General features: G+C 41.2%; 1 protein-coding gene across 1 annotated transcript in view; it reads left to right on the top strand.

The window, feature by feature from the left end:
* Nucleotides 1-24,898, top strand: part of RORB (RAR related orphan receptor B) — a 196,106-nt gene extending 171,208 nt beyond the window's left edge. The window contains exons 7-10 of the mRNA XM_025423306.3: nt 612-719; nt 2,251-2,361; nt 5,763-5,875; nt 18,116-24,898. Coding sequence (XP_025279091.1) covers nt 612-719; nt 2,251-2,361; nt 5,763-5,875; nt 18,116-18,271 — 488 coding nt within the window. The 3' untranslated portion in view covers nt 18,272-24,898. The remainder of the gene's footprint in view (nt 1-611; nt 720-2,250; nt 2,362-5,762; nt 5,876-18,115) is intronic.
* The last annotated feature ends 1,570 nt before the right edge of the window (nt 24,899-26,468 follow it).

The raw sequence follows: 26,468 nt of genomic DNA, 5'->3' as shown, positions 1-26,468 counted from the left end.
TGCTGCAGAGCTCCTTGTGAATTCAGAAGTTGAAACTACCTTTAATATTAGTCAAAAAAAGAGAGAAAAATATGTATGCTCAAGACAAAATCAGAGAGAGAAACAAACCATGAGAGACTCTTAATCATAAGAAACGAACTTAGGGTTGCTGAAGGGGGGGCATTGGGAGGATGGAGTAACTGGGTGATGGACATTAAGGAGGGCACAAGATGTGATGAGCATTGGGTGTTAATACAAGACTGCTGAATCATTGAACTCTACCCCTGGAACCAATAATACATTATGTGTTAATAATTGAATTTAAATAAAAAAGTTTTTAAAAGAAAAATGTGTATGCTTCCCACACATGTTGTTGCCCTCCATTTTAGCCACCTGTAAGGTGTATTTTATCTTTAATTCCAGACATAAACTTGAAGAAAGCTTTATTTTTTTACTTGGGAAGGATTCTTGAGGTATTTCTGAACGTGTGCGTCTGTGTCTGCGTGTGTGTGTGTGTGTGTGTGTGTGTGTGTGTGTTTTCAAGCTTTTTTAAAGTCTCTTGGCCTATATACAATAATAACTTCTTTATTATCACACATATATACATATTTTCTTTATTTTCTTATTCATAGGTTGCTTGGAAGTGGTTTTAGTGAGAATGTGCCGTGCCTTCAACCCATTAAACAACACTGTTCTGTTTGAAGGAAAATATGGAGGAATGCAGATGTTCAAGGCCTTAGGTGAGTTTACCTTTGATGGTGACATAATTTTCTTAGCTGTGGTCAGTGTCTCCACTTGGATCGAAGGTGGGAAGTGAAATGCCTTGATTTCTGAATGTGAACTAGCATCTCATTGGATAAAGGCTGGACTAGGTGAGCCTCCAATGTTTTTTCTAACCCCTTAGATCTTAGATCCCAGTTATGCATCCTATTATGAGGGGCAGGAGAGGACAGTGGACACTGTCAAAATCAACCATACCTCATCCAGAAATCAACGAAGACCAGTTCTGAAAGAGCTGAGATGCATTCTAGATTATTCTTTGTAGGTTCAACTTTTATTTTCCCTTCTATCTTACTGCCTCACAGAGTATATTAGGCAGACCACTGGTGGTCCACGGGTGATCTCTTAAGTGTCTTCTGTAAATTCATAATCATTAGTTAAGATATTTAATTAAAAGAAGAGCTCCTTCACTTGCTTCTTACCCACAGCAGTGACTTTCTACCTGTTAATTCATGAAGTTCTGGGAGCACAGGTAGAGTGGGTGTCAAGCTGCCCCAATGATCCCCAGACCATTCCTGTGGGTGGGCATGCACAGGGTCAGTCTCTGGGAGTGTTGGGTATCATCCACATGTAGGCATCAGTACACAGTGCAGATAAGAACATTAGCAAAGTTGGGCCGATGCCAGGAAAGGTTTTAACAATTGACAGTTCCATTTGTTCCATATCTGGCCCATGGACATCGCAGAAGGCTGGTGCCCTTTCACCTTCTGTGCTGTCAGTTGATAGGGTAGCCAACAGCAAGTCTGTCTGGCTGGCAATGTTTCCCTTCTACAGTTGATATACATCCATGTCATCTACAAGGCTAGATTTTCAAGAAAGGAGGAAAAGCCTTGGCAAGCAACTTGGGTATATTTCCAGCCTCATAAAATAAACATTTACCAAGGATCAGTGTAGGGATGAAGCATTATTTTGCCAAAATTCACAATTGCTAAGCAACTGACCTACGAGGCATCCATCAGAAGGTAAAAATAAATGAATGCCTGCCCCTCAGTGAGATTTTCAGGGAAGTTACCAACTCAAAAGCTACCTCCTCTTCATTCTAAAAGGAGTTTATAACATCTCAGCTTGAGGCCTCTGGACATTCTACATTGCCAAGTTCCAGCATCACGAAAACTGACAGTCCCTGGCCCCTTTTACATCCTGTTTTCAGTTTTCTCCGAATGCTCTCTCTACTGAAGAATTCCCAAACCACTTACTTAAATTTTTTTTAGTTGGAACTAATTTCAAACGTACAAAATTAGGTTTAATTTATATAATCCCAGTTGAGTATTACAGTGGGCACACACCATTCCCATCAGCCCCTCACTGGTAATGTTAACTTTCAGTACTAGATGGAGATGTTGCCCAGTTTCCTCATCCTGTAATTATTAGGAACTTGGAAATATCTTTGCCTCGTGTGCCAATCCTTGAATACCCTTCTGATTATGGGGCTTTTCTTTCTATTGCCCCATCCCTTTCAAGTATTCTCATTTAATTTGCCTTCTTTTATAGGTTCCGATGACCTAGTGAATGAAGCATTTGACTTTGCAAAGAATTTGTGTTCCTTGCAGCTGACTGAGGAGGAGATTGCTTTGTTCTCATCTGCTGTTCTGATATCTCCAGGTAAGGAGGTCTGAGGTCCTGTCCTTAAGAAAAATTTTTAAAAAATAAAAAAAATTAAAAAAAAGTTTTTCTGTCTTTAACAAGTATTACACCTACCCAATCCTACATACTCAGAAGTAATTTAAATTTTCTTGAGCAAGCTTGTGATATTTATGGACAATTCAAAGGAAAGTAGCCTTAAGTTAATTAAAATGACTCATTTTGTCCCACAAGCAAAAGTAGGGTAAGTAGTAAGGGTCACTCCAGATCCAGATAAACAAAAGGTTTCCTTAACAGATTAATGAGGATGAATGACGGCCTAAGTTATGGTTAAATTCTACTTTGATTTTAAGAATAAAGGACACAGAAAACAAATGTCCAGCAAGGTGAAACTTAGTAGAAATATATTTAAGTGAAAGATCCGGCATGAAGACAAAAGTAAATAAAATGTACACCTTCTCTTCTTTAAATAACTCTTTTGTTGGCTTTTCCACCCAAATTAGCAATATTAGAGGCTTTGAAAGGAAGTGAGGACAGCAGAGGGAAAAATTACTCTAATTGAAGACTGGAAAAGAAAGAATCTCTGATGTGGCCGCAGACATTCCTGCACAGAGATCTGACGTCATTTATCTCTGTGACCTTAAACAGTTGCCCCCCAGACAGAGACTCAGTCTCTTCATCTATAAAGTAATAGGTTTGGACTTCATTATAGTAAAGATCATGGAGCATCTGAGTGGCTCAGCCAGTTAAGCATCTGACTCTTGATTCAGCTTAGGTCATGATCTTCAGGTCCTGAGACTGAGTCCCATGTGGGGCTCTGCCTTCAGCTCTGAGTTTACTTAGGTTCTCTCCTTCTCCCTCTGCCCTTTCCCTACCTCCCCCCATGTGTTCTCTCTCTCTCTCTCTCAAATAAATAAATAAATCTTAGAAAAAAAATAAAGATCATGTCTAGCTCTAAAATCCAATAAAAAATACCAAAATTTTTAAAGAAGGTAATATGTGGTATTTATAGATCAAGTAGAACCACAGCAATTGAAATGCTATTTAAAAGTATATGCCAGCTCAAAAATATCTAGAATCCCAAAAAGTACATGGCTCCTTCTTCAACTAGAATGAGAACTCAGAGTCGCTCAGCTGTCTGCTCAGTTAGATTTTGGGTAAAGAGATACCAGTGCCATTTACGGTTCTTTATTGGAACATATTCCTAATAATTTTTATGGCCAAGAGACACATTCTTTCCACAAAATTTACCTTAGAGACTAGATCTCTTCTTATACACTGACAGAGTTTTCAGTGGGGCTGGAAGAAATTAATCTTACCTGTGTTTGCACATACCAACATGTCATTCCAATACCAGTTTCTACACTATTCTATTCTATTCTATTCTATTCTATTCTATTCTATTCTATTCATTTGAGAGAGAGAGTGAGAGAGACAGAGACAGACACAGAGCAGGGGTAAGGGAAGGGGCAGAGGAAGAGAGAGAATCTTAGGCAGGCTCCATGCCCAGCACAGAGCCTGATATGGGGCTTGATCTTAAGACCTTGAGATCACAGTCCACATTGAAATCAGGAGTTGGATGCTTAACCGACTGAGCCACCCAAGTGCCCCACAGCCTCTACACTTTTTGTCAGTGAGGCTGTATCTAATTATTTTTAAATTTTATGAAGATTTTTAAAGTTGTTTCTGTTTTTATTTAACCACGTTATCAAAAATGGAAATTATCACTTGGCATGCTACTACTAACTGTTTCTTCTGTGGCTCTGGCTAAAATCAAGTTGTGCCTTTAGGCTTTTTTTGTTGTTGGATTTGGGGGGTGGTTTTTGTTGTTTGTTTTGAATCCTACAAAGGTTTCCAGGCCTGGAAGCATAAAGATCAATGGGAGAAATGACAAGAAATAGTTATTTCTGAGAGCAAGTACATGCCAAATAATTTTCCTCCAGTTTCTCATTGCATTTGACCGTTTTCATGGAATATAGTTAAATATAAGACTCATTCTAAGCCTGTGGGTCTGTGATGAGGGAGGTAGTTTCTTCATTCTGGTTCCTGTTCCGTCAAAGAAAATGCTGCAAAATTTACTGTCTTTGTTAGGAATATCTCTGGTAAGTCAGTAAATTCCTAGCAGCAAATTCTTGGGACATGGCATATCCAACCTAAGCAATCCATGAAGGTAACTGCCCCAGACATACGGTAAGCCTATTGTTTATGGATCAGAAATCAGCTGACCTATGAGCCTTTTTCCGAAAAGAACGTACCCTAGTCATCAAATGCTACTGAGTTTGGAAGCATACCATTTGGCTTACTCTACCTTGTGAAGACTCTTCCAGCCCTGGTAGCAGACCCACACTCAGAGGCTTCTGAAGCTCCAAATACCTCGTTTGCCACCATGGCCTAGTGCCATATTCAAAAAGAGAGGAAAGACAGATGTTCAACCAAGGCAGTCTCTATTCGTGCCAGACTCCACCCTTCCCCCATTTCTTGTCATAATAGCCACTCTCTGCTCAGCTCCAGATAGTTTAGGGAAGGGAGAGGGAGGGGAACTTAATTTATTCTGATTGACAATTGTCACTGAAGGCTTTTGTACCCACTTACGTAAGGTTTGCTTAACTGGTGGCCAGACTTGTCTTTACCCTGGCTAGGATTACAGAATTGAGTTTCTCACCTGACCTGAACCGTGTTCAGGTGGATTGTTTCCAGGTTCTTTTCCATGAGTATTTGTTCAGCATTTGGAGACTCTTGATGTCTCTTCAGTGAAGCTCCAACCCGAGGCATTGATGCCGGGCTGAATTTTGTCACCATGGTGTATCAAGCTTCTAGGAAGAAAGGAGGGAAGAAGACGATTTAGGAAGGAAAAAAGAGAAGAATGTAGGATGGGAGAGAGGAAAGGAGGGATTATTCTATCCACCATTTAAAAATTCCATGTGGCAAACGGGCATACAGGACTAAATTTTTGAAATTAATTCATGGTTTATGCTTTGCATTGTAGCATAGCTTATAAAAGGGAAGGGGGATCCTAAATACCAAAAATATTCCTGTGCAATAGATTTTCTTACTTCTGTAATTAATTTTCTTCACAAGTCATTAACTTTTACTTTGAAAGAATCTAACTACATGTCCGAAAAAACAAACAAACAAAAAGAATGAGAGATGTAAATTGTCACAGGTAATAAGAAACATGCTGGTGTTTAAATTAGAGCCATTGGGTCCTTCCCTCCATCCTCCTTTCCTGAGTCAGCGTATCTGGCATTACTGGCATCAGGGTATTTCTTGTAAAATATCTGTATTTATCTTAATAACTACATGTCTTCAGAAGCAAACTAGAATTAAGTGATTGAAATAGGTCTGAAACCCACCACCTTATATATGCAGGTGAAAGCTCACATTCCCCACCACCTTCTTACCTAATTCTTTGCCTTTATCAGACCGAGCCTGGCTGATAGAACCAAGGAAGGTCCAGAAGCTTCAGGAAAAAATCTATTTTGCACTTCAACATGTGATTCAGAAGAATCACCTGGATGATGAGACCTTGGCAAAGGTAGGTCCTCAAGATCACAGACCTACGATCACCAAAAGAAAGCACAGTGACGAGAAAAGGGCTAGTTATAAAGCAAGGGTTATCTCTCAGCAGCAACAGTTTCTGGAAGTTACCAAAGATGCATACGTGTTGAGGTGCCCATTTTAAAAGGAGACTAGTAAATTATAGTAGATTGAGAGGAGAATGACTTTCTTTGGGAAGGATGATATTGATGGCTCTCAACCCCAGGCATACGAAGACAAAGGCTAGAAACTAAAGGTGCTTTATATGAGGAACAAAATCTTGAAGCAATGAATCAAGTCCTCAAAATTGACATGCAATGAAGGAAAAGACTGTGTCACTTCAGAAGCCAAGTGAGGGCCAAAGTTAAGAGTAAGGAGATTTGTATGCAAAATAAGAAACAACTATAAAATGCTAAGAATTGCTGAACAAAGGATTAGGCTAACCATTGTGAGGTAGTGAGCTCCCTGGCTTTGGTCATATTCTAGTAGATACTGCTTGGTCTCCTGTCAGGTGTGTTGTAAATCAGAGTCCTCTCAGAGTAGAAGGTTAGACTGATGACTTGTAAATTTTCCTTCAATTCTGATCTTTTCATACAAGATTTGCCCTAGGGTTCCTGCAAAATGGTGAGGTATCCCAGGGGCAAAATGCATGCAACCTGCCACCAATTTCTTGATTCAGCTTAATTAAGAATAGTGATCTTTAAGAAGAGTTCTGAGAAGAGATGTTTATCAGAGTAAAATTCTCATAAGAGGAAAAAGTAATTTTCTAATGATTGATATTCAGCATTATTTTAGATCTTAAAGCATCTTTGATTTCTTAAGAACTGGGATTTTTTTTTTTTTAGAGGGCAAGCAACTAGGAAATGGAGCATATTTTGTGTTGAGGATGCTAGGAATCCTGGTCTCTATTTATAATCATTAAAACCCTCCCACAGCTCTTTAAAGGTCTTTATTTTTTTAAAAGGGGAAAGATTCTTTCAGAGATATTATCAGATATTACTTAGCACATAGAGAAACTCCTATTAAAAAGTCCATGAATTATGAATTAAATATGCTGTTTCATTACAGTAATGTTTGGTTAAGATAAACACCTCCCTAGGAGAAACATTTTTACACTATAGAGTGATAGTTCTCTTTGGTAGAGATCTTACTTTTTATGTAGGCAAGAACAAGTCACCTGCTTTCTGCACCTCAGTTTTCTCCCTGTCAAGAGCAAAGCTTCTGCATGTTTTCAGATACACCGGGCAGAAGAGATGATTATATACACATCTGTCTCTAAAATTACCCCACAGAAGATACCATAAATTCATCTGGTCAATTAATGGAGGGAGATGTTTCCCATGTTTTGGATCTCCCAAAGACCTTGGTCCCCATATCTACCATCCTAAAATTAAGGTCTTGATATGAGGATAATGAGAATTATCTTTTTTTTTTTTTTTGCTTCTGTACAGATGTCTTGAGGTTCAAATGAGATATGTATAAATCCTCATGCTTACACCATCTTCTACCTCCTGGTGTCCTGAGGGCAGCAATAGGAGGTATTTGGGGTAGAAAGGAAACAGAGAAATTGAAGAATGAAAGATATTTAGTGGCAACAAAAAACAAAAACAAAACACTGACTGTAGGTCACCTCGACTTTCTATTCTCTATCGTTAGTGGGCAAAGTACACAGTTCAGCCCTCTTCTTATAGAATGCTGTAAAACTGGGGACCAGAGAAAGCATTAGAAGAGGATTGTTTCAAAAAAAAAAAAAAAAAGAAGAGGATTGTTTCTTGTATCAAATTCACCAAAGCCAGACGACAAAGCATGGCTTCCACGGGGCATGTGTGCATATAGGGTTTTTATGTGGACCTTTGCTTGTAAGCCAACATTTTAATAGGATGCTTTGTGAAGTAAGGGGGAGGGACCATGAACCAGAATGACCACTGGACTCTGGTTGATCCCAGCCCTGAACTGTGTGGCTTTAGAAGAGTCTCTCTATTTGTCTTAGTCTTAGATTCCTCAACTGTCAAGTGCTGGGGGTTAGGGGCAGGAAGGAATGGGCAAGTGTCTCAAGTTCCCGACCACTTTAACACTGAAAGGACAGTGGTACCACCCACGCATAGGCACACCCTCTCATCAAGCAAGTACTCCCTAAAAGGAATCATTTTATTTGTAGCTAGTAAAAACTATTCTATACCATCACAGATTCTCATCTTTTCAGAAATGTTCCTTCTGCCCCCGTAGTCATGGAACTCTTCTGCCTCCATAAGGCCTCTCAAATAGTGGCAACCATTCTTAATATTTGTAATTTATAGACATGTTAAAGAATCTGGCAGATATCATGAAACCTATCTCGTGTGTGCACATACTTCTAGGGATAGGTTTCATTCAAGTCCAAGGACTCAGGTAAACCACAGTAAGTAGGGTAGATCTGCCTTCTGTGTAAGGCGTAAAGACTGTAGTGCCGACCAGGTTGACCCTGAATGAGTGATGGACATCAGGTGAGAGGGGCAGGGCTCCGACACAGTCATTGGACTTCATCCTGAGAGAATACACAGCCGTGCCCACTTCCTGAAATTAAAGTTCAAGTAGCAGTACCTTACACTTTTGACCAAACTTGGATACAGGGAAGGTGTGAAAATTAGGAATTCTGTATCCATTAACTAGAAGATTTCAATCCTAATGTATTAATCAGTTTATTGATTTATTTTTAAAACGTTATTAAAGAATCTAGTTTTCTTTCCTCATCAACTTTATGATAGTATATAGCACATTTATAATAAATCATTAGAACCCTTCCTAGCTGAGGGACCCTGGAAAAGTCACTTAACCTCTCTGTGCTTCAGTTTCCTCATTAGTAAAGTGTAACTAAAGACAATGTTGAGGTTATCTGGTTATATCACAGCAAATATAAGCAAGGTGCACACTCCATAATTATAGGTCTAGTAGGTAAGTGCTATCATTGTTGTGGACAAAAGGAATGCTGTTTTGGCAGGGAAGCTTTTATCCAAAAGGTGGTATATTTGAGTTAATCACTAGCGGAAGACAACTATTTCAGAAAAGGACATTAGAGGGTTGAGGAGGTGGAATATGGCCTTTCAAGTGATGGGGGAAGTGATAAGAGGTAAGAAAGTTTAAGGTATATTCAAGCTATGAATAATAATTAGATTTGGCTAGGTCCTGGATTTGAAAAGCCAGGAAATGGGATGACACTAGTCACTTTAATTAAGCTCATTTAGAAAGAAAGAAAGAAAGAAAGAAAGAAAGAAAGAAAGAAAGAAAGAAAGAAAGAAAGAGAAAGAAAAGAAAAAAAAGAAAAAGAAAAGAAAAGAAAAGAAAAAGAAAAGAAAAGAAAAGAAAAGAAAAGAAAAGAAAAGAAAAGAAAATCACAATATATATATTCTTAAGCCTCATCTGTTCTCTGAGCTTCACTTTTCCTGTCTGGGAAAGGAGTAGGTTGGACTGGATGGTCATTAAGGTTCCTTCTGTACAATGTTTCTTGGACTCCAAAAGAGAAAAACAAAACTTGCTCCTGACCTCTTTCTTCTTCCATCCCCCAGTGCTCGGCATGGTGCAGTCATGTTAGGGACCCTCTAGAAGTCTTACCATTACAGTGGAGCACCTGGGTAGCCTTCAGCTCGAGGTGTGATCCCAGGGTCCTGGATGGAGTCTCCCATTGGGCTCCCTGCAGGAAGCCTGCTTCTCCCTCTGCCTGTGTCTCTGCTTATGTCTCTGCCTTTCTCTGTATCTCTCATGAATAAATAAATAAAATCCTAAAAAAGAAAAAAAAAAAAAAAAGCTTTACCATTACAGTAAGTAAAGAAATAGACTGATTTCACCAAGTCTTGAAGATTCAAATTCATACTTCGTGCACTCCGGTGACCTAGCATAGGCTGCTCTTCTAGGCCCAAAGCCGCAAAGCATGCAGTGTCTATGAAGCCGGCGTCCCAAGGTCAGCAGTCCCGTTGGGCCGTCAGCTGGGGCTCCGTCACCCTGCGCTTTGGGTGCTGATGTGACTCAGTCTGAACCTGTGGTGCTCTTTCTCCTCTCAGCTGGGACCGGCGTGAGCACGGCCGGGGTGAGTGAACGTTTGAACTGCCTGCCAGAGGCTGGCGACAATCCGGTTCTCTGCCCTATGGGCTTCCTTTATGACAGGTCACAAGAATCTGCCATTCCTCCTGCTCTGGCCAGAGGACGGAGGGCAAAGGAGAAAAAGGAGTCAATCTAGCTCTGGCCGGGTTGTGGCAGCGTCCTCACGGCCGAGGGCGAAGCCCGGATCTGGACACCTTGCTCACATCCCAGCCCTTCCCTACGTGCAGCCGCTGGGTCGGGGCCATAGCTGGAGGCTTGTTTGAACAAGTCTTCTCCAGACCATCCTCCTGTTGCATCTCCTGGATAATGAGTCGTGAAATACTGTTCGGTAGTGTATTTATTGGTTCCTAGCGCTCCTGCCAATATGCAACACTCCTGGGTTCTTTTTTGTTGATTTTTGTTTTTAGGATTTTATTTATTGATTCATGAGAGATGCAGAGAGAGAGGCAGAGACACAGGCAGAGGGGGAAGCAGGCTCCCTTTGGGGAACCCAATTCAGGACTTGATCCCAGGACCCCTGGGGGGTCAAGGCCTGAGCCAAAGGCAGAGATGCCCAACCACTCAGCCACCCAGGAGTCCCAATGCTCCTGGGTTCTTGCCCAAAGCTTTACCGAGAAGTTTAAAAGTAGCATACTCCATAATGACACATATCCAGCAGGAAGGCATGGAGTGTGAGTCCAGTGTGAGTCGGACTGCCAAGCACCCTCGCTCCGCCATATGCAGAGGAGAGCGCTGGTTTCTGTTTCACCACAGCTCGAACATTTCTGTCAGGGCCTGCAGTCCATTTCTCCAAACAGTGTTCAATTGCTTGTGCCTGGCCATGTGCCATATAGATGGGCCACACCACCCTTCTGGGTATTTTTAGACTCACAGTTCTGTGCTAGTGGAACTTCTAATTCTTCTAGATGTGGAGGAGTCTAGTGATGATGCTGAAGCTCAGACTCTCCATCAGACTTCTCTTCCTTCCTTTTCCTGGATGGCCAGGAAGTTATTACCTGTCCCCTGTGACTCTCTTCTGATCACTCTTTTTTTTTTTTTCTTTGAATTCAATTTAATTAACATATACTGTATTATTAGGTTCAGAAGTAGAGTTTAGTGATTCATCAGTTGCATACAACACCCAGTGCTCATTACATGAAGTTCCCTCCTTAATGCCCATCACCCTGTTATCCCGTCCCCTCCACTCCTCTCCTCCCCTCCAGCAACCCTCAGATTGTTCCTTATAGTTAAGAGTCCCTGATGGTTTGCCTCTCTCTGTGTTTTCAGCTTATTTTATTTTTCCTTCCCTTCCCCTATGATCCTCTAGGTTTTGTTTTGTTTTGTTTTTTCTTAAATTCCACATATGAGTGAAATCATATGATGTATCTTCTTTATCCACTCATCTATCAATGGACTTCTGGGCTCCTTCCATAGCTTGGCTATTGTGGACATTGCTGCTATAAACACTGGGTTGTATGTGACCCTTTGAATCATTATGTTTGTATCCTTTGGATAAATACCTAGTAGTACCATTGCTGGGTCATAGAGTAGCTCTATTTTTAACTTTCTGGGGACCCTCCACACAGTTTTCCAGAGTGGCTGTACCCAGTTTGTATTCCCACCAGCAGTGCAAAAGGGTTCCCGTTTCTCCACATCCTCGCCAACATCTGTTGTTTCCTGACTTGTTAATTTTAACTATTCTTCCCATTATTCTTTCTAAGCCTTTGCTGCCTGGGAAGATGTCCCGCCACATCCCTTCATCCATAGGATATTAGTCTAAGATTGTACCATATTAATGAAAACAGAGTGGAGAGCTCAGGTCAACTGTGGAAAGAGACTGCCCTGGACTAGAATGGCTGTACCAGGTGGTGATAAATCTGGTTCTTTGATGTTCATCTCCTTCTCCGATCATCTGGAAGGTTCCAGCCTTCCCAGGGAGAACTGTGATGGGTTAGGCTGAGACAAGTACAAGCCAACAGATACACTAACTTCTTAATTCCTCAGTCTGTTTCTGGCGTAACTGTAGCACAACCGTATCATCAACATGGAGAGGGAAGTTTCTCCTGGTATTATAGAACCAAGTTACTAAATAAAAGCTGACAAGATGAAAGGCTTAGACAGTCCTATTTCACATGTTCATAAGTTGAAATTTTACCATAAAGAAATCATTCCTGGTCATTGTCATAGGAATGGTACTCTTTTGATACAAATTTAGAAAAAAAAAAAAAAAACATGTTGATTCACAGATAGAGCCTATGAAGCAAATACTGACTAGAGATCCATGAAAACTGCACAGGGTCATTTACACTGACATTCATTGCTTTCTCAATGAGGTCAAAATAGGCTATGCCCTGATTAATAATGGAATGTTTAGATCTAAAACCTGTTTTCTTCTTGCAAGACACTAGATGTTACACTGGAATTCTTAGTAGGTGGCTCTCAGGACTTGGGATCAATTTAATCTTGAGCACTTGAGGAGGCCCTACCCAGGTGATGAGCCTCCCCATTCCTCTTTCTATTTGGCTAGGAACTTGTCTCATAATTCAAGTATTTTCTATGCTTTTTAAAAGTATAGCACATGCTGATAAGTTTTTAAATCATAAGTCCATATAGATAGCTCAGTGAATGATCACAAAGTTAACATACCCACATAACCACTGCCCAGGTGAAACCGGGCACCCCGGGAGCCCCGCTCAGGCTTCTCAGGCTTCCTCATGAGGGTATTTATGCTTTAAAATAACCCAAGGATAGGCAAAACTATAGAAAACAATTCAGCATGTTACCCAAGTTTTTAAATTCCAAATCCATACTCAAGGAGCATAGCTTTGTCCTGGGGCAGTTTTCTACTTCAGCACATGTTTATGATGAGTGTGTACTCTGTGCCAGATGCAAGGCAGAAAATGGGGATCACACATGGCCTTGGCCTTGGGCAGTCTCCTTGCAGAGTTCCTGTGAAAGACCAGATTGCTTTGGTCCATTTTAGCTGTTCCAAGTTTGCTGGCATATGCTGCATGTCCACCACCCAGAAATGCCAGGGTTTCTCCATCAGACTAATGGTCTGTGAGTAAGAAGAGAGGTCTTGATGTGATTCCTCACACATCAAGTTGCCAAGTTGATGTATTCATTAGAATTCTTTGGTAACAAGTAATAGGAACCAACTCACACTAGTTTAAGCAAAATAGAAGAATGGAGAGATCGCTCATGGAACCTAAGGATGAAACACAGCCACCATTCAGGAAGGCACTAGAACAGGGAGTTGGGAAGCCTTCATAATTCTCCATCCCACGTGTTTATCTCTCTTTAGGCATCTCCTTCATTCTTCTCCCTCCCTGAACACCAGCTAATTCTCCTTCCCTGGTCCACATGGTGAAATAGGGTAGCTCTTAGCTTCTTCAATTACTTGTAGGTTCTGCTACATTTAGAAAGTAACTTGCTGGTTCTCAGTCTGATTCCAGACTCCAGCCCCAACTGAGTGGGTGTCCGCTCTCACTTTAGTCAGTCCACTCAGCATGGAGGCCAAGGATGGGGAAAGGAGGGCCCAGGAGGGCTTACATCCTGACAGGTATCTCAAGTTCAGTATTACAATTCTGATCCACACATCCAGGTTTAGCTAAGCAAACACCCAGAAAAACAAAAGTGAATGGGCATGCGAAATCGATGTATTTAACCTCCCTTGACATGCCCGGTTTTTATCAGTGCTTCTGGAGTTTCTTCTATTGGTGTCAAATCAGTGTCTGCTCCCTGCTTCAGGCTGGAGGGCATCCTGATGGCCTGGAAGCCCCTATGGACAAGATCACTAGTTTTCCAAATGTACTAGTTATAAACGTACTAGTTATAAAATGGTGGATTTTCTCATAAAACTACCCTCTTGAAAAGAAGCATAGGATTATGATCCCTCCTCCAACAGCTGCTTTTTCTTCTCGTAGACCCTGTGGGTATAAGCCAAAGCTTCCTTCTTATAAGAAATGCTTGTCATGAGAGAGAGATATGAATGCGACAGTGCCTTTTACTAGACCCAGTGTCTCCCCCTGCTCGGGGGATTATTGAAACATGAAAATAATTTCACGATTATTTGAAATCAACTACCCCCTCCATCTCCAAATGCTTGTGGATCACTTCCCTACCTGTTTAAAAAGTTGTTTAGCCATTAACTGCCACTGAGGCTCCTTTAAGCTCCCTTTGAAATGGAGGTTCCCCCAGCTGCAGTACATAATATTAATGAGCAGTAAGTGACTGCCTGCTGCTCCCTCCACCAGGCCCTTCTGGGCTCTAACACTGCCACTGCCTCTTCGTGCCCTCCTGGCCCTTCATGCCTCCGGAGTGAAGCACGTCCCCGGCCCCATGTCTAGCTCCACAGCTGAATAGATGCCTCTAAACTGGCCTCCTCCAAGAGCACACAGGTTAGGGAAGCTCTTTGCCTTCCTTAGTGCTCTTGCTCGAGCAGCCCCCGTGCTCGTCACAAAAAAGCAAATTCTCATCATCGGGCCCATTATACAAATGAGAAGCAGGGACAAGATCCAAATCCCATAAGTAGGTCCTGAACCAGACGTTCCTTAAACCCCAGGTTGGGGGCAGGAAAGAAGCAGGAGTCCACATTCACTTTTCAAAACCGAAGACACTAAGTTAAGTATTTCCAATGCAGGTGAGCGACTAAAGAAGGGTGGTCCTCTTAGGCATTTAATGAGAAATTAATGCTTAGCTAAGAGGACAGTTCCTCCCCTTCATTAAAGAAGCAGAAACAAGCTTGAAGAATTGTAGTATATAGGATTCCACTTTATGAATAACAGTTTATTAAATGAGCAAGTGACTAATTGCTACGAGAAAATGAAAAACAGTATGACTTTGCTTTTTCGTTTCAACAAAGTGAATGGCTGATTTCCCCCATGCATTAACACATGACTCGATTTTCAGTAGTTGGTTAAAGTTTAAGTGGGGTTCTTGCCCTCTGTATCTTTTGGCTGAACAAGCATGGCCTTGACTGTTCATCTCCTTGAAGGAAGCATTATGTGAGAGTGGAAGCATAACACCTAATGCATATATCGCCACCACGTGCTGGGCACTGCTCTAGACAGTTTGTGTTGACTCGGTTCACCCTTACAACCCTCTGAGGTAGGGACCAATTGATGGATAACAAAGCTGAGAAATAAGTGACTTGCCCAAGATCACACAGCTATAATAGCAGGTGCAGTACTCAAACCCAAGCAGTCAGGCTTTAATTTTTTTCTAATTTTATTTATCTGAGAGAGAAAGAGAGAAAGAACAAGAGAAAAAGCACAAGTGGGGACAGGGAGAAGCAGACTCTCGCTAAGCAGGAAACCCGATGTGGGACTTGATCCCAGGACCCCAGGATCATGACCTGAGCTGAAGGCAGATGTTTAACCAACTGAGCCACCTAAGTACCCCCAAGCAGTTGGCTTTAAAACCCATAGTTTTTGTTTTTAATCATTAGTCTAATCCTCTCTGTGTTGTATTTGCATGCCATCGGGAATTCCAGAATTCCATTACTTATCCTCCACCAAACTAATGGAGCTAAGCAAATGAAACCTCCCCTCTCTGAGGATGATAAATTCTATCTCTGCCTCCTGAAAAGGAGCTAACTTTTCACTCAGCTCCCAGGACTGTTTCAAATATGATAAAGAGTTTACTTTTCAACTGTGAAAATCAGCTGTAAATGTATGAGATTTGAACCTCTGTAACAGTGTTTTCTGATGTCCAGTCGATGGACACAGCCCAACAGTATCCTGGAAATGTTTGTTTCAAATAGGGAGGCTGAGCTCCACCTAGACTTACTGCAACAGAGTCCCTAAGAATACATCCCAGGAATCTGCATTTTTAGGAAGCACCCCAGTGATTCTTACACAGAGTAAAGGTTGACAGTCATTATAGAATCACATCTGGAAGTTTCGGGAGCTCTGCATATCATCAGTTCAACTGTAGATGATTATAGAAAGCTTCCAAAGCCTCTCTGCATCCAACTGCTATTTCAGGGAGATTGTAATGTGTAAGAAGTGTTCCAAATTGTTGTAGCCTCCGTCTGTGTGAACCAGCTGGTCGGGAGAGCTTGGATAATTTCCCAAGAGACCTCAGTTACGTGGACCTGGTATACTCTTTACCTATGAAAATATAGAAAAGACACCGTTTTCCACCCCGGATCCAAAGTAACTCTTTCAGAATGCGATTCTGATCGTCTTGTTTGCTGAAAACCCTCCCAAAGAGCCCTTATGTAGACTTGCATATACTGGCCAGGCCCATCTCTCCATCTTTTCCCTCCAATGTGCTCACTCACTGCTCTGATCTCCTGGTGTGCCACGTACCACAGCATCTTTACCCATGGCCCCCCAGTGCCTGTCATGTACCCCAGCCTCTAGCCAGCTCTCACTCTCCCTTCAGAGCTCAGCTTAAGGGTCCTTCCTCATGGAAGCTTTCCTTGGCCTGACCGGAGTCAGAACATTCTGTTACCTTCCACTTCTAGCCAATTCCTGCATGGCACCCACCACAGTTTTTCAGTCTGCCTCTGACTGTGTGATACCATGACTCACATCTGTCTTCACAAGCAGGTTCTTATAAGCAAGAACCCATGTCTTGGGCACTTTAGTGTCCAACAGAGTACCTGCTACAATGTAAGTGACCTCATGTTGGAAAGACAGCCTTAATTCTCAGTCTAGAATTTAACATCCATTCTATAAACAGAGATTTCACATTTTTTATTTCTACCTCTATCGTCAAACAGCCATGGAAATGGATAGTCTGAACCCCAAACTTCTTTATGTGTTCTAGATCTCTTTAATGAATATGTCAACAGCTCTAATCCTGATGCTATTTTTGAATTGCTCCTGGTGTGGTTATATAGTCATTAGTTGTTAAAAGGAAAGTTAATGAAAGTGGAAATTTCTGATTTTGAAGAGCCACAAAGTAACTAATTATCTATTTCCTCTTTTACTTCAAAGGCTGATATGGTTTCTTATTATTGAATGGGGTAGGGAGCACAGCGAGCCTAATTGGTGATTAGATGGGGTTTATTTAATTTTATATTTTATCATCACTTTCCAGTGTACCTTTGGTCAGCTATATGAACTATCAGGATTATCTTTTGTGAGAGTGTTCTCCACATGAGAACACATCTTATTCCAACAGTAGTTTGATCACAATGACATTAGCTGATTTTGACATAAAATGATGATTATAAAATATTATAAATATGTTAAAAGCGAGAATTGTTCATCTCCTAAGACCTATGTAGCATTTAGCAAACTGTGGACATTTTAAGTTTTTATAAAACACTATCTTCTGAGTATTTGAACTCAAAAAAAAAAAAAATCACATCCCACATGATACATATGTACCAAAATCTAGCAATTATAAGTGGATATTCCCCCACGAGTTTTTTTTTTAAATGCCTCCCTGAGGAAACAAGAGCCAGTGACCTCCCAAATTCTCTCTTGATTAAATATAGGTTTCATTTTATGCATTACAGTGGAAAAGAACGAGAAAGATCCAGGCAGGCTAGTGAGCAAAGCAGTCCCAAGAATTATGGATCACGCCTCGTACAGTTTAGATTACACCTTCCTCGCATGGTCGCCTTCCAAAACTGGAAATCTCACGTTCATATCATAAAAATCTGTGGGAAATGATAGATAATATTAGCTCCCAATCGGGTTCCATGCCTACACTACTCTTAGCACTATTCTGTGAATTACATCGGTCCACACAACAACCCAAGAGGTAGGAACTGTATGAGTGGGCCCATTTTACAAACAGGAAAACCGAGACAGAATGTATCACGGCCATACAGCCATCTGGCTATTTTGGGATCAGGATTCTGAGTCAGTCGGCCTGGCTGTGCAAAGCACCCACTCCTAACGATTAAACTCGACTACCTCCCATACACACTTTATTTAAGAGCAGTGAATCAGGAAGCTTGGCCCCCGCTCGCTTGCTTTCTCTGTTTTCCCTTTAGAGGATGGGGGGGTCGGGGTGGGAGGGGCGCTTTGTTTTGTTTTGTCGGAAAGGAGAAGCAGCCCAAAGTGAGCTTTCCTTTCTTTCTGAACATCTTTTTTTTCCCAAAGCCACTTTCCTTCATCCGAGGCCAGGAAGGACACGGATTCAGAAGACAGAGCACTAATGAGCTTCCTTCCCCCTCTGTGCCCCCCCTCCCCACTCCCTCCTGTCTCTCCCCACTCTGCAGTTAATAGCCAAGATCCCCACCATCACGGCGGTCTGCAACTTGCATGGGGAGAAGCTGCAGGTATTCAAACAATCACATCCAGACATAGTGAATACACTCTTTCCTCCATTATACAAGGAACTCTTTAATCCCGACTGTGCCACCGTCTGCAAATGAAGGCGACCAGAGGACTGTCTCCTAGTCGGGAAAGGCATCACCGTTAAGACAAAAGCAATGTGTTCATGAAGACTTAAGAAAAAAAAAAATGTCTACTGCAACATTAGGAATGTCCTGCACTTAATAGAATTATTTTTCACCGCTACAGTTTGAAGAATGTAAATATGCACCTGAGTGGGGCTCTTTTATTTGTTTGTTTGTTTTTGAAATGACCATAAATATACAAATAGAGGACACTGGGTGTTATCTTTTTTTTTAATTTTATTTTATTCGGGTATGTTTTGGGAGACAACTGTTTATAGAATTTTATTGTAGATATATACGAGAACAGAGCGGTACTTTACATGATTACTTTCTCCTGTTAATTGTTCAAATATAATTTAAGAAAATCCCACTTGATAGGCTTACCTATTTCTATGTTTTTAGATAGTTGATGCATGTGTAAATTTGTAGCTGTCTTGGAAAGCACTGTGCATGTATGTAATAAGTATATAATATCTGAGAATATTATATATGACTATTACGTATACCTGCACATGCACTGTGGCTTAAAATACCATACCCACTAGCGAAGGAGGTTCAGTCAGGCTCTCTTATATTATTTCCCTTCTGTGTTATATGTTACCTTTACGTTAGACAATCAGGATTTTGTGTTCCCAGCCAGACTTTACAACTATCGTGTACAGCAGGATGGTACCAATTCAGAGATAAGTCTATAAAGGAGTATATATAATGCACGGCCTCTGTATAAGAACTCTATCTCTATCAGTGACAACAAAGCCTTGTCAGGATGGTAAATATTGGGGGGTGGGGGCGGGGAAGGATTTGGAGCCATTTTCCTGTTTTAAGAATTAGGCCACAGATAATATTTGAAGTCCAGGACTTTTTTTTTTTTTTTTAACCAGCAATCACTGTTTCCTATTTTTCACCTAGACAGGCAAAATACTTTTTTTTTTTTTTTTTGGCTTTCAGGCTGGGAAAGAAACTGATTTTGGTGCTCCGCAGAGAAATACAGACTATAGGTCTGACCACCAGCAATTTTTTCTAATAAAATTAGAGTCACAGAGGAACTCGGAACCCAGGGTCCGGATGCCATTTCATGTAAATGTGTTCTCTCTAACCTGTTTTGGTTTGGTTTGGGTTGTGGAGGGGCTTCTTGGTTTGTTGTTGTTGTTTGTTGTTGTTGTTGTTGCTGTTAGGGTTTTATTTTGTTTTTGGCAAAGGAGAGGTAGAAAGAACACATACAAAGTAAAGAAGTTGTTCTTTATATGCATTTTCTTTGCTAAGTTTGTTAGAAAAAGCAGCAATAAAGGGGGAGGCAGGATTTTATATGTCCTTCTAATGTGGGGCCTCTAATTTCTCTCAACTCCAAAATGCTGTACTGTAAACACAGAACTCCACAGATAACAAAAACACATCTGAGTTATTCTGTAGAACTAATACACCTCAAAGCCAAAACTATTTCCTATGCAGTTTAAAACTGCATCTGCATCATCCGTCTAGCCTGGGCTTTTTTTTTTTTTTTTTTTTTTTTTTTTTTTTTTTAAGCAACTTGTACAAAGTACAGAATGCAGGAGGCAAGGTGAGGCTTACTGAATTCTGACTTCCTAGGACAAGTCTCCTCTCTCCCCCTGCTCTCCAAGCAAACAGAGTACTGGGAAAGCATAAACCCCAAGCAGCCTGTTCTGCCTACAGTCTGGAGGCCCTATGCCTTTGATCTTAGCTGATCCCAGACGAGAGCTTTTAAAAAGGAAGCTAGAGCTGAGTTTTGTGCAAAAGACAGTGGAATTCACCATCTCCTGTAGGCACAGCCCAGCCACCAGCTCACGAGGTGCTGCCCTTTCCTCCTTAGCAAACACACACACACACAGACACACACGCAGGTGTGCACACCTGCTTCGTGAAGTTTCCATCAGGGGAAATTTTGATTTCCCTTTCATCTTTGATGCTCTCCTGAAGTTACATGGTCTTGAGAGCCATCTCTGAGAGGCCACAGAACCCCTCCTTGATGATCAGTCGTTAGTGATAGTCTTTTTTTCTAGAAAGCAGGGCCTTTGCCCACCTCATGATTGATGAATTCCAAGCCAGTGGGGAAAAACAAAAAGGCTTTAAAATAATGACTCTCCTTCTCAACTACTGTTATATTCAATTAATTTAACTACATTGAACCAAATTACCTTTGGTGTCTAAGAAGACAGCTGCAGACTGCATATTATGCTGCTGCAGGGACTTGGTTGTTTCTGGTGTAAATGTCACTCCTGCTAGCTCTTTGTATAAAGAATTAATTCCAAGAGTCATATTTCCTTCTAATGGAAAGATTACTTTACTGATTGCTAGGAAAACAGGGTAATGGAAGGCGCTCAATTAAACCAAGCCGTTTCCAAATGCAATGTATGTTTTATGATTGGCTTGTGATAGGCAATGCTTAATGTGTCTACTTGGGGTTTCCCTTTGAGCTTTGAACTTATGTCAAACTTTGTTTTCATTGTTCCGTTGGCCTAGTGTTTTCCATTGTCGGCCTGTAATTCCTGCTCCGTTGCAAAGGGAATCATTCGTTTCCTCCAATTTACCTTAGAGGATTTAAATTGGCTCAATTGATGAAGTGGCTGAGAATTTTTTCCTCCCTTGTCCCATGGGTGATGTAGGAAAAGGATTGTTCCCCGCATTTGCCTCAAGAGGTACTGGATTTGAATTTGTTTGTCGTTTCCACTAGTGCAAGCATTTCACTGGGACGGCGTGAACCTTTTGAAGCGAGGGGACAGGAAACAGCTAGCGATTGAACCAGAACAAAACAGTGGAAAACCAGTACATGCTCAGCCCGCTTCAGTTGAGAAGAGAGATTTCCATTTTGCGCCCCAGTTGCCAAATCTGTCCCTGAAAAGAGAACCAGGTCATATTTTCAGTGGTAACAAATGCCTTTAAAAGCTGCCTTTTGAACATCTTCTGTGACTACATCCCAAGGTATTTTGAAATTTGGTTGAGAACAACTTTCTTTACCACACACAATCTTTGTCCCTTCCCTACGAAGACTCACAAGTATCCACAACACCTTCAGGCACTGGATGAAAGAACCCATGATCTGTACTCTTCACTTCATGCTTCGTAAATGACAATCACTGCTTGATGCAGATGTTGCACTGTAGCCACTCAGGGATGTTTCATTTAAAAAAAAAAAAAAAAGTACATCAAGAAGGAGGGAAAATAAAACAGGAAAATGACAACAAAATGTAAATGGCATAAATTAAATATGCCAATGAGAGAACCTCTCTGACAAGGCTTTCAGAACAATAAGCAGTAACTTCCTGTTGTTAACTGTGTGGACCTGCTAGAAAGTTGCACACGAATAAGGACAAGTTAGTCTCATTTTCTAAAAGCTGCTAAGAGCCAAATAATCCAGCTGCCCTATTAATAGGAATATGTGTCTCCCGAGCAAACCCAAGCTTCCTATACAAGTCCTGAACAAGGAAAATACAGAAATCTAAGTGGTGTTAGCTGAATCTGACAACTTAGGTAAAGCTGCGTGAATTCAAATTCCAGTGTTTCTATGATCTATAAAAAGGGAAGGCAAATTTTGGAGGGAATATAGGAGAAGAAGGAATTCTAAATCTGGCTTAAGATGCCACACATACTACCGTCCATGATCTGGGTCATCTTTGTATCCTTTATTTTGTGGCTCTTTTTTTTCTCCAGAGCCTGAAAGTCCAGGGTAGAGATGTACTCTACAAACATACCTTTTCTGGATTTGCCTTGTTTGAATATAGTCTTCAGCGCTCTGGAATAAGGACCACTGTGTAGGTATAAACAGTGAATCTAGTGGTCTCTTGGATAATTTGACTTCTTGGGCAGAATCTGTGACACCTTAAATCACAGTGAACTCTGGACATTAGCAAGAGGTGCCAGGGAGACAATAGTCCATTTCCTATCGTAGCTGCCTTGTTCGACACATAACGTCACAGCAGTCAAGTTAAATTGTTTGTAGAAAGCCATGCACATGGCTAGTCAACTCACGCTCACTCTCTACAATCCCATGTGTACCAGGCTTGAATGCAAAAGCAATTCTTCTGTCCCAAGGACAACCTAAAACTTAACCAGCCTTTTTTTTCCCCAAAAAACATCAGTCAGATGTAAATGATGTCAGTTTTGTTGCACGTTGTTTCCATTTATTACAGAGGCAAGGACAAATTCTACTGCTATTGGAAATTAGAAGAATTTCTGACTCTCTTTTTCTCTGTAAACTTTTGCTTCCCATGAAGTCACTACAGTTGGCAGTAAACTCAGGCAAGGATGCCTGTGTCCTGACAGAGCCACCTTTCAATAGCACAGCAATAACTTGAAAGTATGCATCTGTAGTGAAACTTTGCACAAAGTCCCCTGTATAAAGAAGACGAAAAGTCCACTATCTGCTTTAGATAAAGTGGCATTTAATATTTTTCTTTCCAACTGCTAATAAAAGCAGCAGCCTGGTATAGGAAACCATGTGGGTCTTTAGATGGAGTTGCCAACCTGTCTTTGGAGGGGCAGCTGGGGGCAGGGCAGGGGAGGGCACAGGGCTCAGGACCAGAGGTACGTGTTCATTTAAAGCAGGAGCTAAAAAGTGAAAAGCCTAAAGAGCCAGGGAGTTGATGCAAATGAGGGAAAGCAGCCCAGTGGCCAGCTGGCAAGGAAATGCCCCATGGGTAAAGGGACTTCCGAGAGTGAACTAAAGCACAAGTTTTGCTCAAGCTTCTGAATCTTACAACATCTCTCTAGTTTAAGTGATGTCCGTTGATTCAGAGCTCAGGGCCGACCCAACCAACACGTCTCCGAGCAGAAGAGGGTCTGCAGTTTGCAACCTCTGGTTTCAGGCAGAGTTGAATGTAGGGGCCCGTTTCCTGGAGCAAGTGTGGCCAGACAGGACTCCGCATGAGTCAGAGTGGGGCGCGGGTGGGGGCCAAGCTCTTGCCCACTGATCCTGCATTTCTTTTCCTTACCTGACCATCACTGCCAGAGGACATAGCAAGAGTTGGGTTGAAAAATAACCAGCAGTCTAAAAATGCAAGCGATTCAATTTAACGATGGCTTAGAAGAGACGCTTCTATTTGTCTTGCCCAAATTCCTAGCCTCATAGAGCCAGGTGGCTGGCTTTCTGGCCACTTTTTTTTTTCTAAACACCAAACACACAATTTTTACACTTTTGAGTCCCTGATGCGTCTCTTTAAATGTGTGGTGGCTTCGATATCTGTGACAAGTTTTGATTTTCCCTTAGCAGTATCTGCAGAACCTATTCCGTAGTCATGATCACATAGTCCTCCACGTTCTCAAGTGCGGGACCTGGGATTCCTATGCAGCAGATGGAGGTTGTGTGTTTGTGCACTTTTTGCCTAAGCTGCTGAAAATCCTCCGAAGTGAATTGGCCATAGTGATCTTTGCCTCCTGCATGACTGTAAGCACGACCTCCAGTGGATCAGAAAAAGCAGCTCAGTGATTGTTCTCATGGCCAAAACTAAAGCACAAGGTGACCGGCATTGAATAGACCCAGTTGAGGGAGGCGCAGAGTGTCCACCCCCAGCTGGGCGGCACGATCCTTCTATTAAAACCAGACTCCTCTGGCGGTGGCTGGAGGGGGGCATCTCCATGCCTCCATCGCGACCACACACAGACACACATAAGGTATGTCTGAAAAGCTCCAGATCGCACATCCAAGCACAGTACTGTCTGCTTCATCTAAGGAACACACACACACACACACACACACACACACGAGTGCAAACTACACCCACAGAAAACTGCATATGTATTGTAGAAATGTAGAGGAAAAATAAAAATATTTTTTCAAATGTAATTACTTTTAATATATGCTTGTGGAAGGTCTAATACAATGTATGCTGTCTCTGTAATTTTTGCTGTAAATAACTGGAGACAGTGGATACACTGATTTTTCTATGTCTCTGTTTAAGCTTAAGACTTTGTAACAATTTTTTTAGAGGGGGAAAAACCAACAAAGAGCAAATATGTACTTGCTTCCTTTCTGCGTGTTGTGCGTGTTACGTACTTCTCAGAAACTGGTTGTTAACAGTTTAAGCATCTTGACGGGTCATTGGTGTTAAGTGTACGCTTCTTTTTGTAATACAGCTGAGAAAGGGACAGGGCTGTCAATTAAATCTGCTCCAAAGAATTTGTATGGAAGATTGGCCTAAGACCTGCAAACGCTATCTGAACTAGACAATGTGAGAAAAGAAAGCTTAAAAAAAAAAAAAAAAAAAGGTTGCCTGAGTTAAGTCATCTTTCCTTGTAGCAAGTGTGGCTTTGTCCAAATCCTTTCTGCATGGACTAGCTTAAGGAACACAAACTCTGCTTTCCGATGAACAAAATATTTTTGTACACGTTTATTTCTTATGAGTAACCTGAGGTCAGATCACTCATTCGCTGAAGCCATAACTGACCTTCACCAAATAAATGTTGTCAAGAACCTGAGGGAGGGTTGGGAGACACCAAGAGAAAGGAAGATTGAAGGTGTCACGAGCTGTAACAACACAGGCAGGAGCAAGTCTGATGAACCTGATGCTTTTCCTGCATCCCAGATATGACTTTAAAGGCTAGTATTTTATGATGATCGATTTATAATAAAAAAAGATATTTAGATTTAAATGAGACTTTCCAATATTTTTTAAATCCCTGACAACGCTTCCCTGCTTTTAGGATTGAGAGAAATGATTTTCATCTACTTCCAACATTCAGAGATTTACTTTTTACGTTAGCTCCAGCCTACGCGTGTAAAGTGAAGAACCACTCCAAGTCCTCCAGCGGTTGGAACCAGGGCTGTTGGGGGGCTTAACTGTACCTTCCAACCAAGATGACACCTTGAAGGGGCAGCTGTGAGGTGCAGTTGATACAGCATGCACACCACTGCTGGCGATGCACAAAGGCTGCATTGCCAAACACATGTAAAATTAAAGTATTCACTCTAAGACGCATAATAATTATACTTTTTTAAAAAGCATAATGCCTCCTATAGTCACCATTGATTTTTCTGGAGCTTAATTACATTATTACCTTGTATTATTATTGGCCTATAGAGGCCGAAGGCAAACTGCAAATAAACCCGGTGACATATAGTTTTAAAATCTACAATTTTCTGATCTCTCTCTCTCCTTGTTTAATATATAAGCCCTCATTTCTGTGTATGTGAGTAAAACTGCAGCCTGAGTCATTTAGGAAGTAAGCATTGAGTTGTTTTTTTATTATTATTATAAATATACTAGAATAAAACAGCACTCCCTAACAATTAAAAAAAAAAGAGTTTTATATTACTTTAGAATGTAATAGATTTTTGTCCTTATTTTATGTCCTGTAAATTATTAGTTGATACTGTTAGCATTCCCAGATAATGCACACATGATTTCTGAATGTTTTCTGTAAATGACAATCAATGTTTATGAAGTTCCCTCCTTTAATGCTGAACAAAATTAAAAGAAGAAAAAGAAAAAAGTCTTGCCTAATTCTTTTCTTTCCCCCAACAGGGAACAAGGAGGGGATGAAGGAGATAGATTTGCCTTTGAAAACATTATCCCCTGGGCTCTTACCTTACAGAATTGCCCTTTTCCCAGGAAATAATGAATAACTTTTTTTCTGGAAATTCTTGCATCCTCATGGACCTAGCCTGAGTTAGAAGTGCTCACTGAGAAAAGACCCACACTTCACTATAGCCAAATAACTCACCAAGTTGCAATTAAAATAGGAACAGCAGCTCTCCTTTTTCCAGAATTTTTGTAAAAGGAGGCTCTAGCAGCTAGCGGAGCTGTAAGCAGCTCCTTCCCACTTTGTTAGAACAAGTTGCAGCAGGTTTGCAATAGATGTGACAATCCCTACATCTGATGAAAACTTTCAGATCACAAATAATTGATGATTAAGTCTCGAGATCTGATTTTTATTTTTAACAAAACAGCACCAAGCTGCTCCACCATCAAAATCAATGCCCACCGGGGATCCCTGGGTGGTTCAGCAATTTAGGGCCTGCCTTCGGCTCAGGGCCTGATCCTGGAGTCCTGGGATCAAGTCCCATATCAGGCCCCTTGCATGGAGCCTGCTTCTCCCTCTACCTGGGTCTCTGCCTCTCTCTCTCTCTCTCTCTCGAGAATAAATAAATAAAATCTTTTAAAAAAAAATCAATGCTCACCAACATATAAATACTCTGAGTTCTATGTGAAGATGTAGTAGA

This window comes from Canis lupus, chromosome 1 (genome assembly GCF_003254725.2).
Source record: "Canis lupus dingo isolate Sandy chromosome 1, ASM325472v2, whole genome shotgun sequence".
NCBI classification, from domain to species: domain Eukaryota; kingdom Metazoa; phylum Chordata; class Mammalia; order Carnivora; family Canidae; genus Canis; species Canis lupus.
This window is presented reverse-complemented; position numbering and strand designations above follow the sequence as displayed.